The 24,804-nt window shown below is 39.2% G+C and overlaps 1 protein-coding gene across 3 annotated transcripts in view; it reads right to left on the reverse strand.

Moving 5' to 3' along the window:
* The window catches only part of LOC117403239 (brefeldin A-inhibited guanine nucleotide-exchange protein 3-like), a 102,690-nt gene that overhangs the window by 60,752 nt on the left and 17,134 nt on the right, over window positions 1–24,804 (reverse strand). For all 3 annotated transcript variants that reach the window (XM_059024375.1, XM_059024374.1, XM_059024376.1), the window contains 3 exons: window positions 15,599–15,680; window positions 10,494–10,625; window positions 9,729–9,797 (listed from right to left, as the gene is read on the reverse strand). In XM_059024375.1, coding sequence (XP_058880358.1) covers window positions 9,729–9,797; window positions 10,494–10,625; window positions 15,599–15,680 — 283 coding nt within the window. The remainder of the gene's footprint in view (window positions 1–9,728; window positions 9,798–10,493; window positions 10,626–15,598; window positions 15,681–24,804) is intronic.

The raw sequence follows: 24,804 nt of genomic DNA on the forward strand, positions 1-24,804 counted from the left end.
ATTTTGAATCCCTGGGTCATTACTCAATTAGAGGAACGCTTGCATGTATATAAGGGTATTCAATAACAATTAGGTGGCTGTTTTGCACTCAGAAATAGTTCCCCACTACGCATCTATAAAAAACATGTCACAGAAGGACGTGGCAGGGAAAGTTTTGTGAGAAAGAATATACTAAATATGAAGTATCAAGCTTAAATCATTAATTTATTCATAATCATCACTCAGAAAATAAACAAAAACACTTCAATTAAAATCTTGGGATTAATGTAGTTTTTAGGCAATGTGTTATGATGAATTAAATGTTTGCTTTACATTTTGAGGTCTCAAAGGGTATTCCCCCAGCCTAATGGCATTTTCTTCTGGTCAGAAAAGCTACTGCATGAATTCCTTCATTATTTAAGATAAAAGCCTGTTGTAATGGTACTTTGCTGTACTTAAGTATTTCAACACATGTACATTACAGTGGTGACCAATATTTTCCTCTATTCATGAAATTAATCTTTAGAAACATATAACTGCCTTTTCAGGTGTTGTTTTTGATATAGTATAAAGGGCATGCTCAATATAGCCATGGCATTTGCCAGCTTGGCTGTGGGTGCCATGGAGATAAATGATCAAAAATGTGGGTTTCAACTGAAGCAAGGATGCGGCTTGTCATTTTTACATTGATTGAAACTGGGGATTAGTCATCGGGCAGAGCCAGCCTTGCTTACTGCATCAACCCTACATGCTTCCCACGCAGTCTGAGTCAGACATTCAAAATAGTTAATGAGAGGTAGAGTCTTTGGATTAGCACCAACAAAGACAACACAGGGAGTTTAGGATCTGGGTAATGGAAAGCTTTATCATTTCATGCATTCGGGGAGGAATCCAGGAATATGACATGCCAGGCAGAGCTAGAAAAACACAGGGGGCGGGATGAAAAACAAACAACGTGACGTGTAAAAAAAACCATGTAACAAACACCCAAATCACAAACTCAAATGGTACAAAACCATGTAACAAACACCCAAATCACAAACTCAAATGGTATAAAACCATGTAACAAACACCCAAATCACAAACTCAAATGGTATAAAACCATGTAACAAACACCCAAATCACAAACTCAAATGGTATAAAACCATGTAACAAACACCCAAATCACAAACTCAAATAGTACACTGTAAATTAAGCTCTCATTTTATATGTTGCACATACCATAGGATTGTGTGGGGCTAAACTTTAGGCAAATATGAGAATAAATGCTAAAAATGTGTGACATACAAACGTATGAATAGACAGGCATCTCCACATATTTACAGATTCTGATACTTTTGACAACTTGCGCTAAATATGTCATGTTTCAAACAAATGGATAAGTAAAATTGTAAGGTGTGACATATTTCCATAGCCAATGTTAGCCGAGGTTAACCACCACAGTTTATTAAACTAAATATACTGGAATGCATCATTTTAACAGCCCCAAACTAAAAAAGGTGCCTCACAATTAACACAGAGGTATCTCACATTTACCCTATGACACAGGGAAACAAAGGGCCTGTTCAAAAATCTGTAACTCATGTGTTATTCAGACTGTTTTTATGGAACAAATAAAGATTGATATAGAGATATGGCTTCTTTAACAGTCAACAAATGTTTCTAGCAATTTGGCCACCTTTTAAGTAGTTCCGATTTCTAATTTATGTGTATTACTATTTGTTTTATTTAATAATAATAATAAAAAAAAAAGGTTTAAAAGGTTTTGCATGCATGAAACATTTCTAGACTGTCATTTTGTTTTTTTGTTTTGCAGAGAAGGGTTTTATTAATATCAATTTATGTACTCCATCATACCACTTACAAAAAAAACAAAAAATATATTCTTTCAATTACTCATGAGCTTTGTGAATAGGACCCATAGTAAACACTTTGCAAAGGAAACGAAGACTGTAATTATTAGAACAATAAATCACTGCAAAATCATGATAATTACATTTTGAGGAAAACTATACAAAGGAGAGGAACACATGTGAAAACAAATGTACCCCAGATACCCTTACGTACAGACCAATAAGAAAGAAAGGTGCCTAATTCCCATTGTATGACAGCCATGACAACCATATCAAGGCATTCCATTACTATTGTATATTGTGATTAGTACACTACAATCTGTGAATATGAAGAATCTTCAATATACTGTACCATGGTATAATGCAATGAGAAAATATCTTGTGGTAGAATTACAAACTACAAATGGAACATTTTACAATCCAATGAGGTGATAGCAGCAGAAATAGTGTATGTGGTTGTCTGAGTGGTCGCTTTTATTATCACATTTTAAGTTAATATTAACTATGTTGAAGTATATTTTCTTGTTTTCATTTTTGACTTATTTTATTCTCAGACCTATGAAATCTGAGGATGTTATCCCTAATGGGACAATAATTAATGATGCTTTTCTTGTAGACACTGCTATTTCATATTTTACTATGGATGATCAATTAATTTATTAATTAAATATGGTCTTAACCTCGGTTTGACAGTTTTTATTGGTATTAAATGAATTTGCTATATGCAATCCCTGGTATTTTTTAAAACCTCAAGGTAAAGAAAAATCATTAAGAAAAAATTAGTTTGGGAGGCTATTGATTTTATAGACTGTTATTGGTATCTGGTAATATTCAGACTAATCCGGGCCCAGATCTTTGTGTAAAAAATCTACAATGTCTTTCCATGACGGCTGATTTTGTTAATAGGCTGGGTCTGAGCTTCCTTCATATTAATGCTACGAGTCTTATAGTAGCTAAGCCTGATTTTGTTGTAATTTCTGAAACTTGGCTAAAGCCATCTGTCCCTGATAGTGCTGTTCGAATTGATGACTACAATATTTATAGAACTGATCGTAAGGGGCGAGGGGGAGGTGTTGCTATATACATAACTGATAAATTCCATGCTATGGCATTAACTTCACAATCTGTGCCTCGTCAATTTGAATTTCTAGCTTAGGGTTTCTAATGTGCCTTTAATTGTTATAAGTTGTTATAGGTGTAACAGGGCCAGGAGCCCTATACATGAAAAGGGGGCAGGGCAAAGCCCAGCCATAAATGTATTTTGTATTTATTTTAGAAAGGGGTACCCCTCCGCCCCTGTGCAGTTTATTATTTTGTATTTGTTTTGTTGTATTATTATTATTATTATGATTTATTAATATATAAACATGATGGCGAAGCTGTATGTTTTTGTTATTTTCATTTAAATGTGTTCTGGCAGAGGCGAGGTCGGCAGCTCGTCCCCTGCCAGTAGTATTGAAAAACCTTGTGTAGAAGGTGGCCATCTCCCAAATTGATTAAGTGATTAATTTGTTGCTAATCAGGAGATGGTCACCTGCATAACAGCCTGCAGCTCTCTGCACTCGGGGTGGGTGTTCAGAGGAGAGAACGAGAGCAAGCAGAGTGAGTTTAAATAGAGAATACAGGATCAGTGAAAGCGTTTGCCCAGCCTGATCTGAGTTTTGTTGTGTTTTATGTGTTCAAGATTTGATTTTGTTTGAATATTTATTTTGCTCTGTGAGCAGTGCTTTTGTTAAAATATTTTATTTATTTTTGTGATAAAAATTGAACGGTGCCGCAGCGCCTTTTGCACCGCGATATTTTGGTTTGTTTCCTTCCTGCATTCTGGCCTGACGTCACCACATCAGCCAACCCTGTCACACGTGGTGTCCTGCGTGGGATTGCAGCGCCTCCAGGACCCAGGCCAGAGGATTTACTGCAGTTGTTTATTTATTTATTTATTTATTTTCCTTCTGAATTATTAAAAATGGGAAGGAAGCAGTGGCATAAGCAGCAGTAGTGCGGGGCTGGTCGCAAGCCCCATCGAGTCTCTGGCCCAATGGAGGTCTGCATGACTTGCTTGAGGGGAAAGGAGTGGTGTTTTGGAGTTGGCGAGGTCGGGCACGTGTTGCCCGACTATTACCCCTCCCCACCTCAGGAAGAAGAGGTGGAACCAGAGCCACAGCCACCGAAGAAGGTTGGCTGGGAAGCCCTCCTCCACAGAATGGGTGTACAATATAGTTGCTGCATTTGTGGGGATTGGGGTTATTTCCCAGCTAACTGCCCCTCACAGAAAGGGAGGAGCCCCTGCCTCCTTCGCCGCCAGAAGGGGAGGGGCCCCCGCTGCCTTTGCCGCCTGGAGGAAAGGAGCAGGAGCTGCCTCTGTCTCCACCACCAGAAGGACCAGGCGGTCCTCAGCAGCCCCTGCACATGCTGCTGAGCGGTGCACAGGGGAAAACCGCCCGGCCGCAGTGGCCACGAAGAGGGTCAACCCCAGCCCACCAGCTAGTCTTGATTCCTTAACCAGAGGGAGAAGTGGAGCTCCCGCTGCCGCCTTCATGGCCAGGGGCTCCCCTCCGCTGCCGCCACTGTCGCCTGAGGTCGCTGGCTCTGCTTCGCCAGGGGACGCCACCGCATCGCCTGGGGTCGCCTGCAGCTCCGCTTCGCCTGGGGTCGCTGCCAGTCCTGCATTGCAGCAGGAAATACCGTGGCTGGAGCCCCATAGAGCATAAATATGACGGCAAAGCCGTATGCTTTTGTTATTTTCATTTAAATGTGTTCTGGCAGAGGCGCGCCTGCAGCTCTCTGCATTCGGGGTGGGTGTTCAGAGGAGAGAACGAGAGCAAGCAGAGTGAGTTTAAACAGAGAATACAGGATCAGTGAAAGCATTTGCCCAGCCTTTTGCACCGCAGTATTTTGGTTTGTTTCCTTCTGGCCTGACGTCACCACATCGGCCAACCCTGTCACAAGGCCTCCTTGTGCAGTCAGTGAAACACTATCAACTTTACCTGATGTTTTATCTAAACTGACTCATTTAGAGGTTATTTTAATTGGTGATCTAAACTGGGACTGGCATAATGCAAAATCAGAAGGGCCCAGAGAACTTTGTAACATAAAATTTGACTCAATTAATAGATACTCCAACTAGACCTAATGATAAAAAATATGCAGTCTGGTTTTAGGTCAAGTCACAGTACCGTGACTGCAGCAATGAAAGTTATGAATGGCATCAAAATGGCTTTAGATAAGAAATCAACATGTATGTCTTTATTTATTGATCTCTTCAAGGCTTTTGATACGGTTGATCATGTAATACTCAACAAAAGATTATTGAGCGCTGGTATTGGTTTGCAAGCGTCTGGATGGTTTCAAAACTATCTTACTAATAGATTACAGATTGTTAAACATGCAAATCTGATGTCAAATCATGTTTTGTTAAATAAGGGTGTTCCTCAAGGATCAATTCTTGATATTCATGTAATTCCTCCTCCTCTTTGGCAATCGAAAATTTGCAATCTGATTTTGACTCCATTCAACAAGCATTAATTTAAAGCTTCTTTTAAACTCTAGTAAGACAAAAGCAATGGTATCTCTGCTACAAGGACAAATGTTACTATCGATTCAACTTTAGTTACTTTAGATAACAAAGCCATTGACTTAGTTGACAACTATAAGTATCTGGGTATTTGGCTGGATAGTAATCTTGATTTCAGGCCCATATTGCAAAAAAATTGAAATTCATGATTCATGGTTTTCTGTAGACTCAAATCTTGTTTTTCTGTAATTACAAAAAAAAAAACGGCTAATTGCTTGTATATTTCTATTAACGTGGGCAGCAGTGTGGAGTAGTGGTTAGGGCTCCGGACTGTTGACCGGAAGGTCGTGGGTTCAATCCTAGGTGGGGGACACTGCTGCTGTACCCTGGTACTTTAGATTGCTCCAGTAAAAACCCAGCTGTATAAATGGGTAATTGTGTGTAAAAAATAATGTAATTGTATGTAAAAATAATGTGATATCTTGTAACAATTGTAAGTCGCCCTGGATAAGGGTGTCTGCTAAGAAATAAATAACATTAAGCAAATTGGATCCCATATATCATGCAGCCATGAGATATTATTACTAATTCAAGTAACAGTACTCATCATTGTGTATTATATGGTTTAGTTGGCTGGACCTCTTTGGCATTGCAAAGGTTGAAGCACTGGTATATTTTGTTTATGCAAGGCTATTCTATGTAAGCTACCTCCGTATCAAACGGCTTGTATGAGATAGAAATGACGTTGCATTAAGATGAGCTAATTATCCACCTTTACCATAGTTTATATTTAACTAGAAAATATAGTATACAGTGCTGTAGATATGAGCGGATTTTCACCCACTCAATGATACAGTGGCCAAAAAGCCTACTTGTGGCAAAGTCTGACCTCTCGTGGGATGTATATCAGCTAGTTTAGTACTTCTATATACGATATTCTGTACTGCATGTATTGCTGTTTTGGGAGCTATTCTACAGCACCACAGAAACATTTTACGTCATTTTAAGGTTCTGGTGAAACATGCAGGACTGGCCAGACTAGTAGTAAGCCTCCTCTTAACTGAACAAATAGTATCATTTGTCATCAGCTCAGCTTATTTTATTACCCAAGATCTACACCAACCAGCCCAGAGCACACACATTACACACATTCACTTTTCTACATCCTGCACACACGAGTAATAGGTCTACTTCTCCTTCTTAGATTCCAGTGACGATGGGGCCGAATGCAGTCTCTCCACTGCTTTCTATCTTGCACCAACTCCACATATTACCCTAAGCTAGCTCATTTCCACAGTTAATATTTTACACTCCTCAGATTTCCTCATGCTCCTGCATTCAGGCCCGTATAACAAGACCGGAACGACAGTTGTCTCATACGCTGTAATTTTTGTTTTTATGAAAATGTCTTTAGCCTTCCATATCCCGTGAAGTCTTCTGAAAGTAGCAGCATTTTCCATTCTTCGATACCAGGCCTCCAAAATACTTATTTTTTCTCACTTGCTCTAGGTTTTCATCTCCTTCTTTGTTCAGTATGCCTTCAGCTTGTTTCCCCGACTGTCATGGTTTTTGACTTCTTGTTCTAGTCCAAACGTCCTGCTTACCTAATCTACCTCGTTAGTTATTATTTGTAGATCCTCTTTGGGCATTGCTATCAGGTCGATAGCATCTCATTCACCGGTTTGCCATATAGCATGACTCCGGCCGTCTCATCTTTTAGTGCCAAATCCATAAATGCCTCCAGTACCAGACTGAACAAATCTGGCGACAATGTGCATCCTTGTCTCACTCCTACTGTTATCATGACCCATTCTGTCAGGTTTCCGTCTATTCCAACTGCACTCTCCGACTTGCTCTATATGTTTTCTGTCAGTCTGACCAGTTTCTCTGGTATTTCATACATCTTTAAAATTTGCCACATCCCTAGTTCCAAATGCTGTCAAAAGCCTATGAAGTTGTTACAGAATGGAGTGATGTGTTCTATGTACTTCTCTGCTATTTTATACACACACACACACACACACACACACAATGTTTTATCTAATCCAAGGCAATTTTATATAACAAACATTTAAATGTGTATTTTGGATTGTCTTTCAGGCTATCCCTCTAGACATTCCAACTGTGGTCTGAAAGGAACCAGAGGCTAAGTAGTGTAGAGAACACAGCACTTCCACATGTCCAGGGATAGCGCCTAGATTGACGCTGGGGTCTAGCTCATCCCTCAATTCAGCTGTTAGGTCTAGGATGACCTGCGGAGTGAGACATCTTGCCCTTTTCCTCCAAATGTGTTCCTGCCTCTCCTCAACAAGAGTCAAGCGTCGCCGCATCAGGAAGTGTACCACAGCAGCCATCCTGAAGTCAATGACAGGTCTCTGCAGGTGTGTGCTTTTATACAGCTCTTAGTTACTCTCTTCTACAATGGATTGCACCTTGTAAGAAGTTGTGTAAAGTTTTTGGAGGGTCAGCAATTGCCTAAGTGCAAGGCAAAATCCTTACATCACATTATAATGTTTGCGCCCGTTTAGTATCCAGATCCCGCCCTATTCCATGTTCTTTTCTTCATTTGAATGCATTTCCATATAATTTTAATGGATTAATGATGACAAAGTGCAAATTTGGGATAGCAAGTGCATAACGCCAGGTGAACACCATTCTTTATATACGCTGCATTTTTAGTGGCCGCATTATGGGGGTTTTGCACCCGCAAATCACTTTGCGCGTATCCTTACATCTACCCCTTTATGTCTATACTCTACACAGAGGGGTTTATGCCTTATCACATGGGACTTTAATTCTATGTTGTGACAGGGTAACCAAGGGTGATGACGTACCCAAACCAGACAGCTGACAGTCAATACAGACAGGTACTGTGGTGAAAGCGCTCTTGTGCGCCGTTTTTATTGCAACAATATTTTATTTTATTTTTAAAAAAAAAACAACGCTCACAGAGCAAAGAAGTTTTAACCAAAAACAAACCACGTTTGTACACATACAAGCACAACACCGTAGGTCAGGCTGGGCAGTAGCCTTTACTGAAACTACCATGCTGTCTGTTTTACTTTCAATCTTTTGTTTTTGCTTTACTATCCAACACCCGCACTCATTTCCCATTCCTCGTTCTTGAACACACACCCTGAACAAGGAAAGCTGCAGGCTTTTATACCAGTGACCATCTCCAGACTAGCAATAAATGAATCAATTAATTAATCTGGAGATGGTCACCTTCTGCACAGGGTTTACAGGGATGGGGTTGCCAAACAATAACAAAAGGCTTGTTTTAAATAAACAAAAACACATTTCAAATCATAATACAGTACTTTTAAACTTGTTTTAAATAGCCCAAAACCCATACAACAATAACCCAACTTATATGCCTGTGCAAATACCAATAATTACAACCGTTCAAACAATAATTTACCACTCCCTCAAATGCACCTCGGTGTTTCTCCATTCAGCACTAGTGGCTTCTGGAAAATGTAGTTTTTAGGCCTTCAGCCATGACACCCCTCCCGTGGACTACAAAATCACAATACATTTTAAATCACAATACAACATATTTACAAGCAGGGCTTTGCCTTGCCCCTTATGTGCAGGGCTTTTCTCCTGCCCTGCTACATATGCCTACAGTTTAAAGTAATTGTAGCAAATAAAACAGCTCCATAAATTGTATCGGCCATGCACATCAATTCACAATATACAGTATGTCTAAAATGTGCAGTTTTGAAAGAAACACATGTTTATGACAACCATGTATTTTCATTGTATGTGTGAATGTACACTAAATACATCTATTTCTGCAAATCATGCTGTTAGACTATCTTGTACTTACTGGGTCATTTCACACTTAGGGCATCCTTTCCTACTGCTCCCAGCTGCTTCCCCTAATGACAGGCATGCTTTAGAGCCAGTAAGATGATTTGACCCTGAAGATTCAGCACTAAAGCAGTAACAGACTTCCTGGAAGATGAGGCAAGCCAACTGAGTTCTTTTACTAACACCGTGCAGTACCAGATCTCATGTTTTAACATTAAAATACATTGCTGTAACATGTATTTATTTAAAAACTGCACATTTGAGTCCTATATAGTGAATGGAAGTGCATGACAGGTAAGATTTATACAAGTTGTTAGGTACAACCACTTTCTGTACTTACAAGACTATGATAACTAAATACATGTATTACACTGAGGAGATATTCACTTGATTATAATTTATGTTACACAACTAAACAGTGTTGTACAAAATTAATATTTTTTCATATGAATCTGCTTACATGCAATATGTTACTATTGTACTAAGTACACCAGCTTTTGCAGCAGGTTATCGTAAAAGTCAGACCGATTGGTATCAAATAATGTAAACATGAGGGAGGTGCTTACCTCAGCAATTTTCAAAATGGAGTCTCTGTTCATCTCAAAGGTAGAGGAGTAAGTTATGCACAACAAAACCTATAGGAATGACAACAGAATGTGATAGTTTGGATAATGTCCAGTTTAAAGTTAATTGTAGAACATAAAGTGTACGAACGAGAGAAGGCCATTTGGCCCATTTATGCACCTCCGGTTCCTAGTAGCTGATGATTTCAAAACTTTATCAAGTTGGGTCATAAAGGATCCCAGTGATTCAGAATCAACATGACTAGAATACCCATTCCATACACTCAACACTCCATGTGGAAAGAAGTGTCTCCTACCTCTGTCCTTGGAAGGAGGCTGTGTGGTCCAGTGGTTAAAGAAAAGGGCTTGTAACCAGGAGGTCCCCGGTTCAAATCCCGCCTCAGCTACTACTAACTCATTGTGTGACCCTGAGCAAGTCACTTAACCTCCTTGTGCTCCGTCTTTCGGGTGAGACGTAATTGTGACTCTGCAGCTGATGCATAGTTCACACATCCTAGTCTCTGTAAGTCGCCTTGGATAAAGGCGTCTGCTAAATAAACAAATAATAATAATAATAATAATAATAATAATAATAATAATAATAATAATAATAATCTCCAATTAGTTTCCCACTGGGTCCTGGTTTGTGTGCTGCACTTAAAAGTGTTGGTTAGAATTAACTTTGTAAACTCCTTTTAAGATTTTAAAAAGACTTACGGTGTCACTGCAGCCAAACAGAGTAGTAATCTGATGCTTTCAGGGTCATACCTTCATAACCTCGACCTGCAAATCTTCATGAAGGGATGGGGTTATTTTGACAGCATCCAGCATCTGATTCAGCAACTGCTTCTCCGCAGAATCCGTTTCCATGGATATGAATCTCTCTTCAGACAGAAGCTTCTGCAGATGGAGCACAATGATTTTAGAAGTATTAACAACAGAAGATACAGTTTTGAAAACTGTTATAGGTTAATAGATGCCTTGGAATCCATTATTAAATATTATTGTAAGAAATCCAGGTGTTTCAGAGATGTCTTTAACTGCAAGACCAGAGTTTGCATGGATTATGTAAGCAATGACCCACGACTGGGTGTGCGGTAAGACATATTTCAGAATACTATTTGTATTTTTATCTTTTCAGTACCTCTGAAAAAGTATATTGTGTGTGCACAACTGACAAATGTAATTGTGGTCTCACTCTGCCCTATCTAATTTTCCTATATGAAAGATGCACACAAATATGTTAAATGTGAATTTAATTTCTTATGGTATTTTGTTCATAGCAACAAAACTGGAGACTGACTTTTGCAGTCTTTTCTGCTGCTCTTCCTGTTCACACACACATGTTGCTTCTGGGAGTTTAAGTCCTTATAGCAAAAAAAGCAATTTAGAACATTTAGTGTTTTTACACAATGACTCTTCGAGAGTATATTTAAAATATATACACACATACATACACACACACATATATATATATATATATATATATATATATATATATAGGCTTGCTACTTTTCGATTTTAAATCAGGCAGGAGAGGGGTGGAGCTCAGACTGGATAATAAGTGCAAGTTAGTTCTATTCAGCTATCTAATGTTTTTGTTCTGTGCATATTCATTTTACTTGTAAATCTATGCTATAAAAAGTCTGTGTAATACACTTTTATATTGTGTTTTCTACAGCTTATTTGAGGCCATTTTTAAATTTGTGTAGGATCTTTATCTATACAAGGTATCTCTGCTGTGACCAAACGTTATTTCAGCTAGAATGTTGGTAACCATGGTTTTGTTGCATGTTGAATATGATAAAGGGGTTTTGCTAAATGAGACATTTCCCAATGGCATAAAAGTATTTTTGTTTTGTATTAAGCATAAAGGTCGATTTCACCCATTCTCTGCTTCAATTGAAAAATAGATTTAAAAAAAAAAAAAAAAACCTGTAAATTCTTCCAAAAATAAATGTCTATTAATCGTCGATTTGGCAAAAAAAACAAACAAAAAAAATCGAATAGTAGCAAGCAAGCACACACATTATATATATAAATTTTTGGACTTTGACCCTTGTAGATACAGTTCCAGGTGTCTGCTCTCACCAACCCCATATTCTGGTAGGAAAATAAAGCACTCTCACAATTGCTTTCAGTGAAACAGGACAGTGCCTGCATGTTTATTTCTTTCCAAACATAATGAAGCAAAATAAAAGCCTAACTCCTCTACAGAGCTGTAACTAAACTTTTATCACTGACCTAACTAACCACTGGACAGCTAGTCCGTTTACCGGTCTCCACACCAAACAACTCTCGTCTGGTTTTACCTCACGGTTTTCTTTTCTTAACACTATACACACACTCTCTCTCTCTCTCTCTCTCTCTCTTTCTCCAACCCACAACCAACAGAACACACAAACTGTGGTCTTTTTATTCAAACTAACCAATCATAGCTGATTAGTATTTTCTCATTATCCTCAATTACATCACAAATTATCAATTTATACCTCCTGGTAACTTCAGCTTTACTAAGATGGAGTGTCCTCTAACCCCCCCGGGGTCCTAAAGCCTCCCACTTCATAGGCGAGTTCACTCCATCACACTTTCCCCCTTTGGACGATCCTGTGTGTTCGGGTATACAAACTCTGTTAATTTGAATTTCCCTTAATTAACACACCATTATCATTTACAAGTTTATTCATTAACCCATCTTACTTACTTTGTTCACCAACCAGTTTGTTTATGTTGTCGTTTCACATTTAGTTAGTTTTCTTTAGCCAACCCTTCACGCTATCCACCCTTTTGCACATTTTGGGTGGGTAGGTGGGAGGGAATGTTGAGGTTCAGCCGGCCCCGATCAGACCCTAACATTAGCTCCACGCTTTCTACTGGGCTTCTAGAAGTGCCCTTTTAACCCTCAGCCTACCCCCTAAACCAGGGGTGGGCAATTCCAGTCCTGGAAGGCCAATGTCCCTCCTGGCTTTTGTTCCAAATTTTGCCCAACCCTGCCTTAAACCCAATGTTCCCTTTGTCCCTTCTTAGGGCTTCTCTCGCGAGGATAACACCAGCAGTAGCACAAGCCCCAGGCTTGCTGTTGTTGACGCCGGCAACAATATAAGGGACTCCAGCAGTGCAGGCTCCAGCTGCGCATGCTCCAGCAGCATAGGCTCTATTTCCCTCAGCAGCGCTTCCGATGGCTGCTGAGGATCCATCTGTGTCGGCTCCAGCCGCACAAACTCTATTTTCCTCAGCAGCTGCTGAGAATCCTTTAGGCATCCCTTCTCCAACACTAACTCTGGAGATGACGGTGGTGGCTCCTCTCCCTCTGTTACTGGAGGTGGAGGTAGCTCCAGCTAGAGTCCTGTGCGGGTCCGATTTTTATGACCCACTTCCGACCCAGACCCGCTACTACAGAACCCAACCCAAACCTGCAGCAACACCGTCTTCTTACCCGTGACCCGACCCACTTTAATAAGACCTGCAACCCGACCCGAACCCGCAAGTGTTTGTCCTTTACCTACTGCCTACATTCACACACAGATATCTCTACCATTCTCCACAGATACAACGTAGTAGCTTTCTCTAGTGGTCTGGATATATTTTAATATTGTAACATTAACAATCTCTACTTACATTACTATAAAATACCTGTCTATTCCTTTTGTGCCACCAGTTGAAAGGGAGCTACACCTGTGCTTTCGCAGAGATGTACCCGTTTTGTAGCTGTCGTTCACAAAAACATACTGACAGGTTTTACAAGCAACAAATCCAGTCACATGTTCACTATTTTCATTCACTATGATTCCAAAAGAATTCCAGACTTCTGATTTACCTCTCACACTATTATCCACTACATGATATAAACTCTGCGCTATCTTTTGTTTTACCTTGTTCAAACATTTTTAATATGACCAAGCAGATGTGAAAAAGGATCAGCTGATCTCCAGAATTAAAAAAAAATAAAAAATAAAAACTGAAACATAAAATTGCTTTCTATTTATTTTCTTTAAAAGAGCTGAATCTACCAGAAACCAGGGACATTGGCTCGCCTTTTTTAATGCTGACTTGACTCCTTCCTGCGACATCTCAAAGTTGACTGAATGTATAGCATTGAAGTATCTGCAAGGTTTTTTGATTTCACTTAAATATAACACTATGTAACACAATTTTTGTTCCTGGGTAGTAAGTGTTATTTCCTAATTGCTTATGCCTCAAAAGTATAGAAAATGGCTATTATTCCCCACAAACTTTGCTTTTGTGACCAGGACAGCGATATTTTGAAATTTACCTATTTCCAATGAGAAAACGGGCGACTTTGTGTCTTTTCGTTCACATAAAGTCAGAAAAAAACAACATATGAATCCAAATTAACATGTATTTATACTAAAGTAATACAAAAATGACTACAAAAGATTTAGAAGTGAGTAGTTTTTCGAGATTTACGATTATACTGTAAATCACTTTCACGAATCAGCCCCCAAATGTAGTCTCCCATCATGTTCTTGTTATACTGTCCTTGGTAGCGGCATTCAAAGTCCAGTATATCCTGGTGGAAGTGCTCGCCTTGCTCCTCCGAGTACGCTCCCATGTTCTCCTTGAATTTATCAAGATGAGCATCAAGGATATGGACTTTGAGGGACATCCTACAGCCCATTGTGCCGTAGTTCTTCACCAGAGTCTCAACCAGCTCCACATAATTTTCAGCCTTGTGATTGCCCAGGAAGCCCCGAACCTCTGCGACAAAGCTGTTTTAAACGGCTTTCTCCTTACTAGTGAGCTTCTTGGGGAATTCATTGCACTCCAGGATCTTCTTTATCTGTGGTCCGACGAAGACACCGGCTTTGACCTTTGCCTCAGACAGCTTAGGGAAGAAGTCTTGAAGGTACTTGAAGGCTGCCGACTCCTTATCTAGAGCTCTGACAAATTGTTTCATAAGGCCCAATTTGATGTGCAGTGGTGGCATCAGCACCTTCCGGGGGTCCCAGCCGTACTCATCATACTTCAAGGCGTCCAGCAAGGTCTTGATGCTATTGTAATCCTCTTTGAGGTGCACAGAGTGAGCCAGGGGAAGAGACGGGTACTTGTTACCATTATGGAGCAGCACGGCTTTGAGGCTCCTGGATGAGCTGTCAATGAAGGACAGTATAACGAGAACATGATGGAAGACTACATTTGGGGGCTGATTCGTGAAAGTGATTTACAGTATAATCGTAAATCTCAAAAAACTACTCACTTCTAAATCTTTTGTAGTCATTTTTGTATTACTTTAGTATAAATACATGTTAATTTGGATTCATATGTTGTTTTTTTCTGACTTTATGTGAACGAAAAGACACAAATTCGCCCGTTTTCTCATTGGAAATAGGTAAATTTCAAAATATCACTGTCCTGGTCACAAAAGCAAAGTTTGTGGGGAATAATAGCCATTTTCTATACTTTTGAGGCATAAGCAATTAGGAAATAACACTTACTACCCAGGAACAAAAAAAAAATTACAGTGTAATTAACATAAAAAAATCTAATTCACCTTTACCATATTGTGTGTGTTTTTTCACATAGGAACACCTGAGACCTACAAAATGATGTAATGGGTACGATTTACTGGACTTATTTTGCTAGCACCATGTACTTTAAATTGAATTGTGAGCCCTGTCAGAAAGGCTGGTGATTAGGCATGAACTAGTGACTATGCACACAGTGAGAATCTTAACCATTATGCAAAAGAGCTAGGCTCATCTGCAGAAGTGGTTATACACCCTTTTTAACCTCATCTCACCAACAGGGGTCAAAATCCTGCCTGTTACACTGGCTTAAAAACTTATTTTCCCACCTCCCATTATTTTTACACCCATAAAAACACAAGTAAACATCACTGAGGGAGACCGCACCTGCATTCCAGTGAGGGCATTCTGGGCCAGCTTCATATTCTTGGACTCCAGGGCCAGCTTGAGAGGAACCAGACATCTCTCCCTGAATCAGAAATAAGCACACTGTGAGTGCACAAGGAAGAGAATGGAGGGGTTTACAGCATGTGGGGTGGGAGGAATGTACAGAGTACGTCATGGGCTGTCAGTTAAAGATTGTGTTGTTGTGTAAAATAATGATATGCCACACAAACAGATGGCAACCCCATTGCTATATGGAAGAATTGTTGTAGTTGCTTAACATTGAGTGCAATTGTAATTACAGTATGTGTACCATGCCTGGTAGTAACCCTCTAACATGGTTCTAGAGACAACAATGTTCTTTTAAAAGTACTTCCCTAAACAAGCAAGCAGAATGTGTCACCGCAACCTGCAAACCAATCAGAGCGAACTTGGATGTGATGCTTGGGTGTAGTTTCCTCAGAGAAATTGGATGAGTTTGAGCATGTTCAAAGTTCTTCAAAAGAAACTGGATCAACTTCTTTGACACACCTTAAGGATGGAGGCTGAGACAGAGTGATGCGAGACAGGAGCAGGTGTGACGTGAGTGTTCTACCTAACAAATTAAAACCTGTACATTTAAACCTAAACATTGTTGCTTTCTTTTGCCTGATTGAGGCAACTTCTGTTTAAAAAGTGTTTAGAATTACACCATGTTTTGTTCAAATCTTTGGTTTGTATGTGAAGAAGTGCAGAACACTAGCAAGAAATAATTCAGGATAAGAGCAGGTACATTTGTGCTCTTCTGTTAAGCTTCAAATGGTTGAATTCCTTTCAGAAGATTTGCTTTTGCTCTTGTCCTTGTTTGTTTATAGGGCCCAACATGTTTATTGTTTAGCACTTCTTTAAATACTCTTATGAGTGAACAAATTGACATATCTTGTTATTGTTTATGAAATCATTCAAAGGTCAAATTCAATGCCCTTTGCATAATAGCAGGATACATCAGTCTTGCAGCCCTACATCACAAACAAGTCAGACAGCTTTCGCACCATAGAAAACCAAAGATCACATTCTTAGCTTGCTGTGCCTTTTTTATTCTTGTAGGCTTACAAACAGTTAATAAACATCACCCATCAAACAAGCACAGGTGGTTCCATCATCTTGTAGTTTACCTTGCAGTGCATCACAGGAGTCCTGGGGAATTGCAAGACTGCACTAATTCTAGGTGTTGCTCCCACCAGTGCTTGTTATTTAAGAGTATTGACGTAGGAATTGCTGTGTCACACTATTGCTGGCAGCAGGACAGGTATTGCTGCATCTAGACTTGAATGGCAAACGAAATTAGTCAGATGATTTATTGGTTCTGGTAATAGGCATAAATGTGTAAACAGAAAGTTGGTAATTGTGTATACCGGGAACCAGGATTGTTGGGGCCAGGGGTTGCAGGTCACATGGCTTGAAATGAATCTGAACGTCCTGGACAAAGGCGTTAAATTGTTGCAAAATATCTAGATTCATCTGGTTAATGAACAGCATGATGTTGTGTACACATGACACAGTGCATAAAAAAAAGGTCATAAAATGAACAAACATGAAAAGGAGAAAAGGAAAAGACAGACATATTGGCCTTGGATGGCATCTCTGAAAACTGCCACAGAGATGTACAGCCATGATGTACTGTAGTTATGTTTGCGGATGACAGGACATGATTTGGAAACTCTCTTGTAAAACAGGTAGTACTGAGATTATGGATGCCTGACTCCCTGGAGTGTATTATTGCGTTGTTAAAATGGCATTGAAGTGACAAATACACAAGAAACAGCAGTGAGCAGACCCTATGTGCGTTCGTACTTATGTAATAACACAGGCAGACAAGGAAAAAAAAAAGAGCCTTTAACTAACCATAACCATCTTGGACAGTGTAATGATACAGATCCTTATGCAGATTGAGCACCCCACCTTCCACAACTTAAACATCCATACAAAGAACCACATATGTGCATTCCAAGCATTTTTGTACCAAGTAGCCTACCATTACCCCATTACATGATTTACCCTTTAGTAATTGAAACATGTGTATAACCAAATATAGGCACTCTTAGAACCAGAAATTGTATGTATATAGTTTTTTCATCTCAAGGATTATAAGTATAATGTTATTTAAGGTAGCATTTTCAATTATTTTAATTAATAAAAAGTAAATGTAATTAATAATAAGAGTAAGATGTTTGTAGTGAATAAATGTTTCCGTTCTTTCCTATATTTAAATTAATATGGAGAAAGCTGCATCATTGTCAAAAGACTACAATTACAAAAAATCATGCAAGGATCAGGTGGAGCGACAGGTGGAGAAGAAAGTTCAAGAGGAGGAGTCCTGGAAAGAAAGACACAAGAAAGGAGAAGCCTGTAATGCAATTAAGAACTCCACCAACTGTTCTCCAAAAAAATCTAAATTCTTAGAATTAAATCATATTTTTTTAAATCATTTTTTTCTTCTCAAATAGCCTGAGTCTTAAATTTGAGTACATTATAGTAATGCGTACAGAAGCAGTCGTTGCCCAAATACACAAGCAGCAGCGTGACTTACTGCTGAAAAAAGACGAGCCAAAACGTTACTGCCCGATCTCGAATCATCCATGACAAACAGGCAGCCATTTTCAAAGAAACGTCATTAGAGAAGGTTTTTACAAATGTCATTGTTTCTAACAAACAGTACCAACTTGAACAGATCGGAAATGCTCATCAGACCCCTGTATTTTTCAACATGTCAAGCAATACCACAGTTCACAAATTAGGAGAAAAACAAGAGTAATCACAACTGAACATGAGAAGCAGCACATAACTGTAATGCTCTGTGTGATAGCAGACGCAACTGCCTCCATATGCGTAATTGAGGTTGTACCTTAGAAAATGCATATTTATTTCATGTTTTATTTTTTCCTTAAATTGCGGGTGGGAAATTTGGGCTGCATCTTAAATTCTAAGGAATACGGTAATTATGAAGTATTTGTAATGATCAGCTCTTACTTAATACTATTGCATTATTTATACTTTTCCAGATGCACCAATTTTTAAATATGCAAGACTACAACACATTGTTGCAGGGCTGTCAGACAAGGGAATGCCATATATGTTTGTGATCAGGATGGCTTGTAGTGGTGACGTCAGACCAGAAACACAGACTTAGGAAGTAGCGGGGCAAAACTGAAGCGCTAAATAATAAACAAAAACTAAAGATTTAAACAAAACACTACAAAACAAAAAGGCGCGTTGGCCAAACAAACAGAAATAAACAAATGAGTATTGTATTGGTGTAAAAAACCAGCACGCTTAGCAGTTTATATTTTACTTTCTCTTTCCTTGCTCGCTCTCCCGTACTCTCCTCTGTACACTCTCTACGAGGGTAGCGAGCTGCAGGTTTTTATATTCTGGCCGAGGGGTTAACTAGCTGTTAATTAATTATCCTATTACCCCTCGGCCATAGTCTGCACGAGTTTAATAAGGATGCGTGACTGTCAGCTAGTTAAATAATCAGTAGCTGATCAGTCACGCATCCTCACGAGGTTTTAAAAAGACAAAACTATAACAGATAATGGCAGAGACTCTTAGCCGCGCTGCAAACAATATAAACAGTATTATACAATACAATAATACAAATAATAATAAAACAGTGCACATATACATAGGGGTGGGAAACTCCGCCACAATTATAAACAGTGGGCAAATTAGGAAAACATGAGTACTGTTCACTTTGCTTAACAGCATAACGACATTTCCCCAAATCAATGAAAAATGTAACTATTGGAAGTAAAAAATAAAAAGCTAGACCATTTGTTTCAATCAGTTTTTCAATCACTCAGTATGGAAGTTAATTTCCATTAATTGTTACTCGCCTGTACAGATGACCGAAATGTAGCTTGTCTTGTTGTGAAATTAACACATTATAAACAGGCTTCATTTAATACATGCCGACAAAAAACATGTTAAAGGGAATTACTCTGAAAATCTGTACTTGCACAGCCCTAGTGTATAGCCTGCCTTCATAAAAAACATGATATTACTTTAAGCATGCACATTGGTTTTAAGACAGTGGGCTGGGACTGTGTTTCATCTAATCATTTCAAATGCAATGATGACACAACACTACAAACACATGTACAACCCCAGTTCATCCCTGCCCCTGGCCATACCCACCACTCTCACTCTCATCTCAATCCTGGCTCATGAAAATAATTCACTAATAATATGAAATGCTATGCGTGTCAGATTGGGTTTTACTTTATATTGAATACCTATAAAAAATAAATAAATAAAACGTCAAGACTTAATTTCCAAGGAATTACTGAAAACGCTACAGCCATAATGTTTTCAATAAGCAAGTCTGAAAACATTATGTCTTAAACATGAACCATTTGAATTCACAGTTCTATTTGTTGCATATCACTCAAACTCTGTAGAACTGCCTGGGAGAACTCTCTATATTTGTCACATTTCATGCCACAGCACTGGGGAAGCAAAATATCCCTAATTAAATGTGATGCCAGCACATAAGTGTCCTGCTGTCTTTGGAAAAGGTTTCTCCTTTACTGTTGTTTGTAATTAATTAAAATACAAAAGACAATGTATGTAGCAAATTAACTGCACAATTTAAACAAACTGCTGAACGACATCTGCGACAGCGTCAAAATACGAGTTACAAGCTGAGGGGGTTAACCTGGGTCAGCAAGACTGGGAAACCGAGACCAGTGAAGAATTACAATTCATTTCTCCTGGCAATCAACACAGCGAGGGTCAGAGTAAGTGGATGCATTCCAAAGACATTCCAAAATCAGTATATTGGCAACAGTATCACCATGTAATGCTTTTAATACATAGAACAAGATATGCTAGCAACATAATAGCTACCAGCACAATGTCCTTGTAAAGAAATGTGCACGTACAGTATAGTAAATATATACTGATAGTGTTTTTCCACTGCGGGCAAATTGCCCATGTCATTAATTTACTATGGAGTGGCCAATTTCCCTGCAATTTGCAGATCATGACCTCATTAGCCCAACCAATCAGCTTAATGTGGATATACTGTATAATTAGGGCAGTGATTCTGATCTTCAATAATTTGTGCCATGTTTTATCATACTTGAATATATGAATATATGATTACAACATGTATAAAATCTTTGAAGAGGAGATATTGTGACCTTATACCTCTTAGCTACTTGGTACCAGAAATATTCCTAACAGTAAATCAAAAAAAGTAACTCTTTGTAATTCTCAACATTTGACAGCTTCACTTTGCATGTCAGCAGCACAGAAATAATTATTGAGCTCAAAGTCTTCTCTAGAGAGACACAGAAGCTCAGTTAATGAAACCTAACCTTATCTTTGAGGCACAGTCATTTTTCTACCAGCATTTACAAAAGATGCAGTTTACAGTGCAGCAGGGACTTTGGGCACGGCTTCGAGGAGTGCCCGTGGGCAGACCCCCTCTTCAAGGAGGCCTACTTTCACCGTGAGGTGGAGTCAGGTGAGGAATGGCACCATCTGAAGGCTCTCCCAGCGCCGGCCTCACAAACGTGGATCTCCCCCCACCCCTTCCCAGGGCTGTGGGAGGGCAGCTGGGACACCTACTTCAGTGCTCTTGAGGCCTCTAGTTGGTGCTTCTCCTGCAGGGAGTGAGGGCACTTCGTGGTCAACTGCCCCCTCTAAGAGGAGGAGGAGGAACAGCTGCCGGCCCAAGTGCCGAAGAAAGGGAGGGGTAGCCGTCTCTGGTGCCCAAGAAGGGGGATCTGTCTTGAGCTGCACGTCCAGAGGGGCCAGCATTGCCATTGGCAGAGTGCCCCACACAGCTGGCAGCATTGCCTCTGCCAGTGTTGCCACTTTTGTAAATAAAGTGACCAACAGCATTTAAACCTGCAGCTTCTGTTGTCTGAGTCTCTCACTGACGGAAACAGCCTTTACAGTGATGCTATTCTTTCATAGTCTTACTTTCTTTAAGCTTACAAAAAGATATCCCTCTCTATTGACTTTGCATACATTTTCATTTACTACATTATCTGCTCAAACATGTAAAAATACCATATCATGGACATTTAATAATGGAAAGTACAGTAAAACTATTCAGGTTCAGATGAAAACATGCAAATAACCATCTACTCAAAGACTTTTGATGTTACCAATTTCTTAATTAAAAAAGCAACCAAACAATTACATAAGAAGTGTGACGTGTTTAATGTACTGCATGTTTTAAGTCAGAAACCGGAATTATCTGCCACTCTTTTGGGAACTGCATAGTCCCAGCTGTAATCTACTTCAGGTTGTTTTTTATGAGTTTGTTGGGGTCCTGAGGAACATGTGAAATAATATGAAAAAATATACAAACTACTGCATCATTCATATTTCAGCTTTTTTGTTTACCGGTACATTGGTTTTACTGGTCTGCTGATTTGAGCAATCGTTCCTATGCTTGTATACAAATCTGCACGGTTGAAAGAGTTAAAACGACTTTACTGTACTGTAAATTCCCTTTGGTCATTCCGTAGTTTTTATTTACTAATCTAAATTGCTGATGAAATCCACAGCACGGGATCACTGTTCCCTTGGTAACAATTGTTTTTATCAAGCTTTACATTGGGACTTATTTAAACAGTATTACAAAAAACAACCTTAATATTTTGTAAAATGGGCTTAACTTCCATAAGAAAAAAATATTGATGGCAATGATAATCTACTTTGACATGTACTGTATTTTCATTTGATTTACAACGTATGCCTTGCCTAAAGGCCAAATGATGATAATGTGCTACACTTAACACTGCTTTTAAACCCTTTTAATTCTGCTGGGTTAAAGTCTTGCTTTGCTTTCCTTTCCTTCCTTTGCTGCAGTAATGCTCTCAGACCCTCTGATTTACTGTCCTTCTGTCAGCATGTATTGCAGGGGCAGAAGGCAACCCTTTATCGGCAGAGCTATTGTGCTTATTCTGAGATCATTACAGTTCGTTCTGCCAACCAAGCAACCACACTGCAGGTGCTGCTTGCTTTTATTCACTGTGAAGAAACTTAATTTACTCATAAGAGTTTTGAAATACAGACCTCTCTGGTCCTTAGGTTATATAAATAAACAAATATAAAACTGTATGCAACACACAGTACATACTGTATAGCTGCTTGGGAAGTAAAAACTACTCCCCATCAGGCTTTATGACAATGTGAAAACGATTTTTCACCTCAACGGTTCATGAGATACAGAATTACTTAGTTTTTCAAAATAATGACTTTGTTTCTTTTTTTTCTTAGTATTTGAAAACTATATGACCCAAGTTGAAACATGGGTCAACAACCAAGACCAGTCAATTACCACCTAGGAGGCTGTGTGGTCCAGTGGTTAAAGAAAAGAGTTTGTAACCAGGAGGTCCCCGGTTCAAATCCCACCTCAGCCACTGACTCATTGTGTGACCCTGAGCAAGTCACTTAACCTCCTTGTGCTCCATCTTTCGGGTGAGACGTAATTGTAAATGACTCTGCAGCTGATGCATAGTTCACACACCCTAGTCTCTGTAAGTCGCCTTGGATAAAGGTGTCTGCTAAATAAACAAATAATAATATGTTCCACTAAAATACACAGGGTAATCTTTTATCATGAGGAGAAAACAACATTATGAATTTCACAGTTTCATGTTTTCACAAGGTAAAAGACCACTTAACATTTTTTGCATAGGATGAAAAATGTATAGAATTGTAAAATTGGCAGTGTATACGTTTGTTTAATTGCATTACGGGTTCAAACACTTACTGGTACTGTCATAACCCATATCAATGAATAGATCTTGACTACAGCTTTCATTTAATTAAATCATACACATGAGTTTCGTATTTCAAACTACTTTGTTAATTGGTACATACATACATACATACATACATACATACATACTGGTAGCACTTTGCTTTTTAACCTGGTTTAGACTTCGACCCCAATGCTTTTTACCCCCTTACCAAAATACTTTTGAAAAAGTAGAGATTCTGTGATTTGGTCAACTTGGAATAACTGCTGTGTGGCTCGAATAGACACAGTCATGAATGGAGGGCTGCTCTGCAATGCTGGAACTTCAGAGACTTGTCAAAGTGAAAAACAAAATGCACTGCAGACTAAAAATTCAACTAAGCAATAATGGGAGGATGAGTGACACTGGTACTGAAGCTGATAAACAGGCAGGAAATGGATTTTAAACCTTGGGGACTGACCTATAAGTGAATTTTACTCAATGCATACAAATTATCCTACTGTACAATGCTTGAGATACACTGCCCTGCACTGGGTGTTTTACGCATTGAGAATATTTAGCGTGTTAAGAATATGCATGGCAACTTTGCTGCACAGCTTGAGTTTGCATGTTATCAAGCTTCTTGTACTTGGTTGGTTCCCAACGTCTCAATAGTCAGTTGTGAATATACTGCATGCAGCAGTTACAGAATGGAATATAGAAATGCCAGGACTGCTAATTGTAGCCTGCCTGGGAATTGCCAGAAACACGTTACCAATAAGTCTGGGTTTTCAATAAAAAAATCTTTTAAAAAAATACGTACGTATGTTTGAATCCAGTCACTTGCAACACGTGTGGATAGTGAATAAGCAACTGGATTCTTCATCCTTAGGATTTCTCGGTGCGGTCTTAGTCCTCCTCAACCTAAACTATGAATGTACCGATCTGTCAAATACATTTTTGGAAGGTAAATCTTGGGGCTTCCACGTGGCGCATCCAGTAAAGGCACTCTGCATGGAGTGCAGGATGCGCCTTATTGTCTGGACTTCGCCGGTTCGAGTCCAGGCTATTCCTTTACTGATCAAGGACGGGAGCTCCTAGGGGGCAGTGCTCAACTGGCCGAGCGCTGCCCGGAGGGAGGGAGCGCTAGGTCGGCCAGGGTGTAAAGAAAGGGAAGTTTTTATTGCAAGACCAAGTTTTTGTACAGTAATTCCAAGTAACATTATAGTTCAAATGTAACGCTGTAGTTAATGCATACCCCATAAGTATGCATTAACTCGTCTTACAGTATTTATTGAAAGTACTCACGACTTCAAGGTAATGTTGCATTTTAATCACCCAAAATACTTTTACTCACATAGTGTCTACATTGGAGAGTAAATTACTCAATGACCCAAAACCTTATCTGGAGTGCTGAGTATATGTTTGCATTATTTCTCCCACACAATATATACACACTGAAGGCTG

This window comes from Acipenser ruthenus, chromosome 5, assembly GCF_902713425.1.
Source record: "Acipenser ruthenus chromosome 5, fAciRut3.2 maternal haplotype, whole genome shotgun sequence".
NCBI classification, from domain to species: domain Eukaryota; kingdom Metazoa; phylum Chordata; class Actinopteri; order Acipenseriformes; family Acipenseridae; genus Acipenser; species Acipenser ruthenus.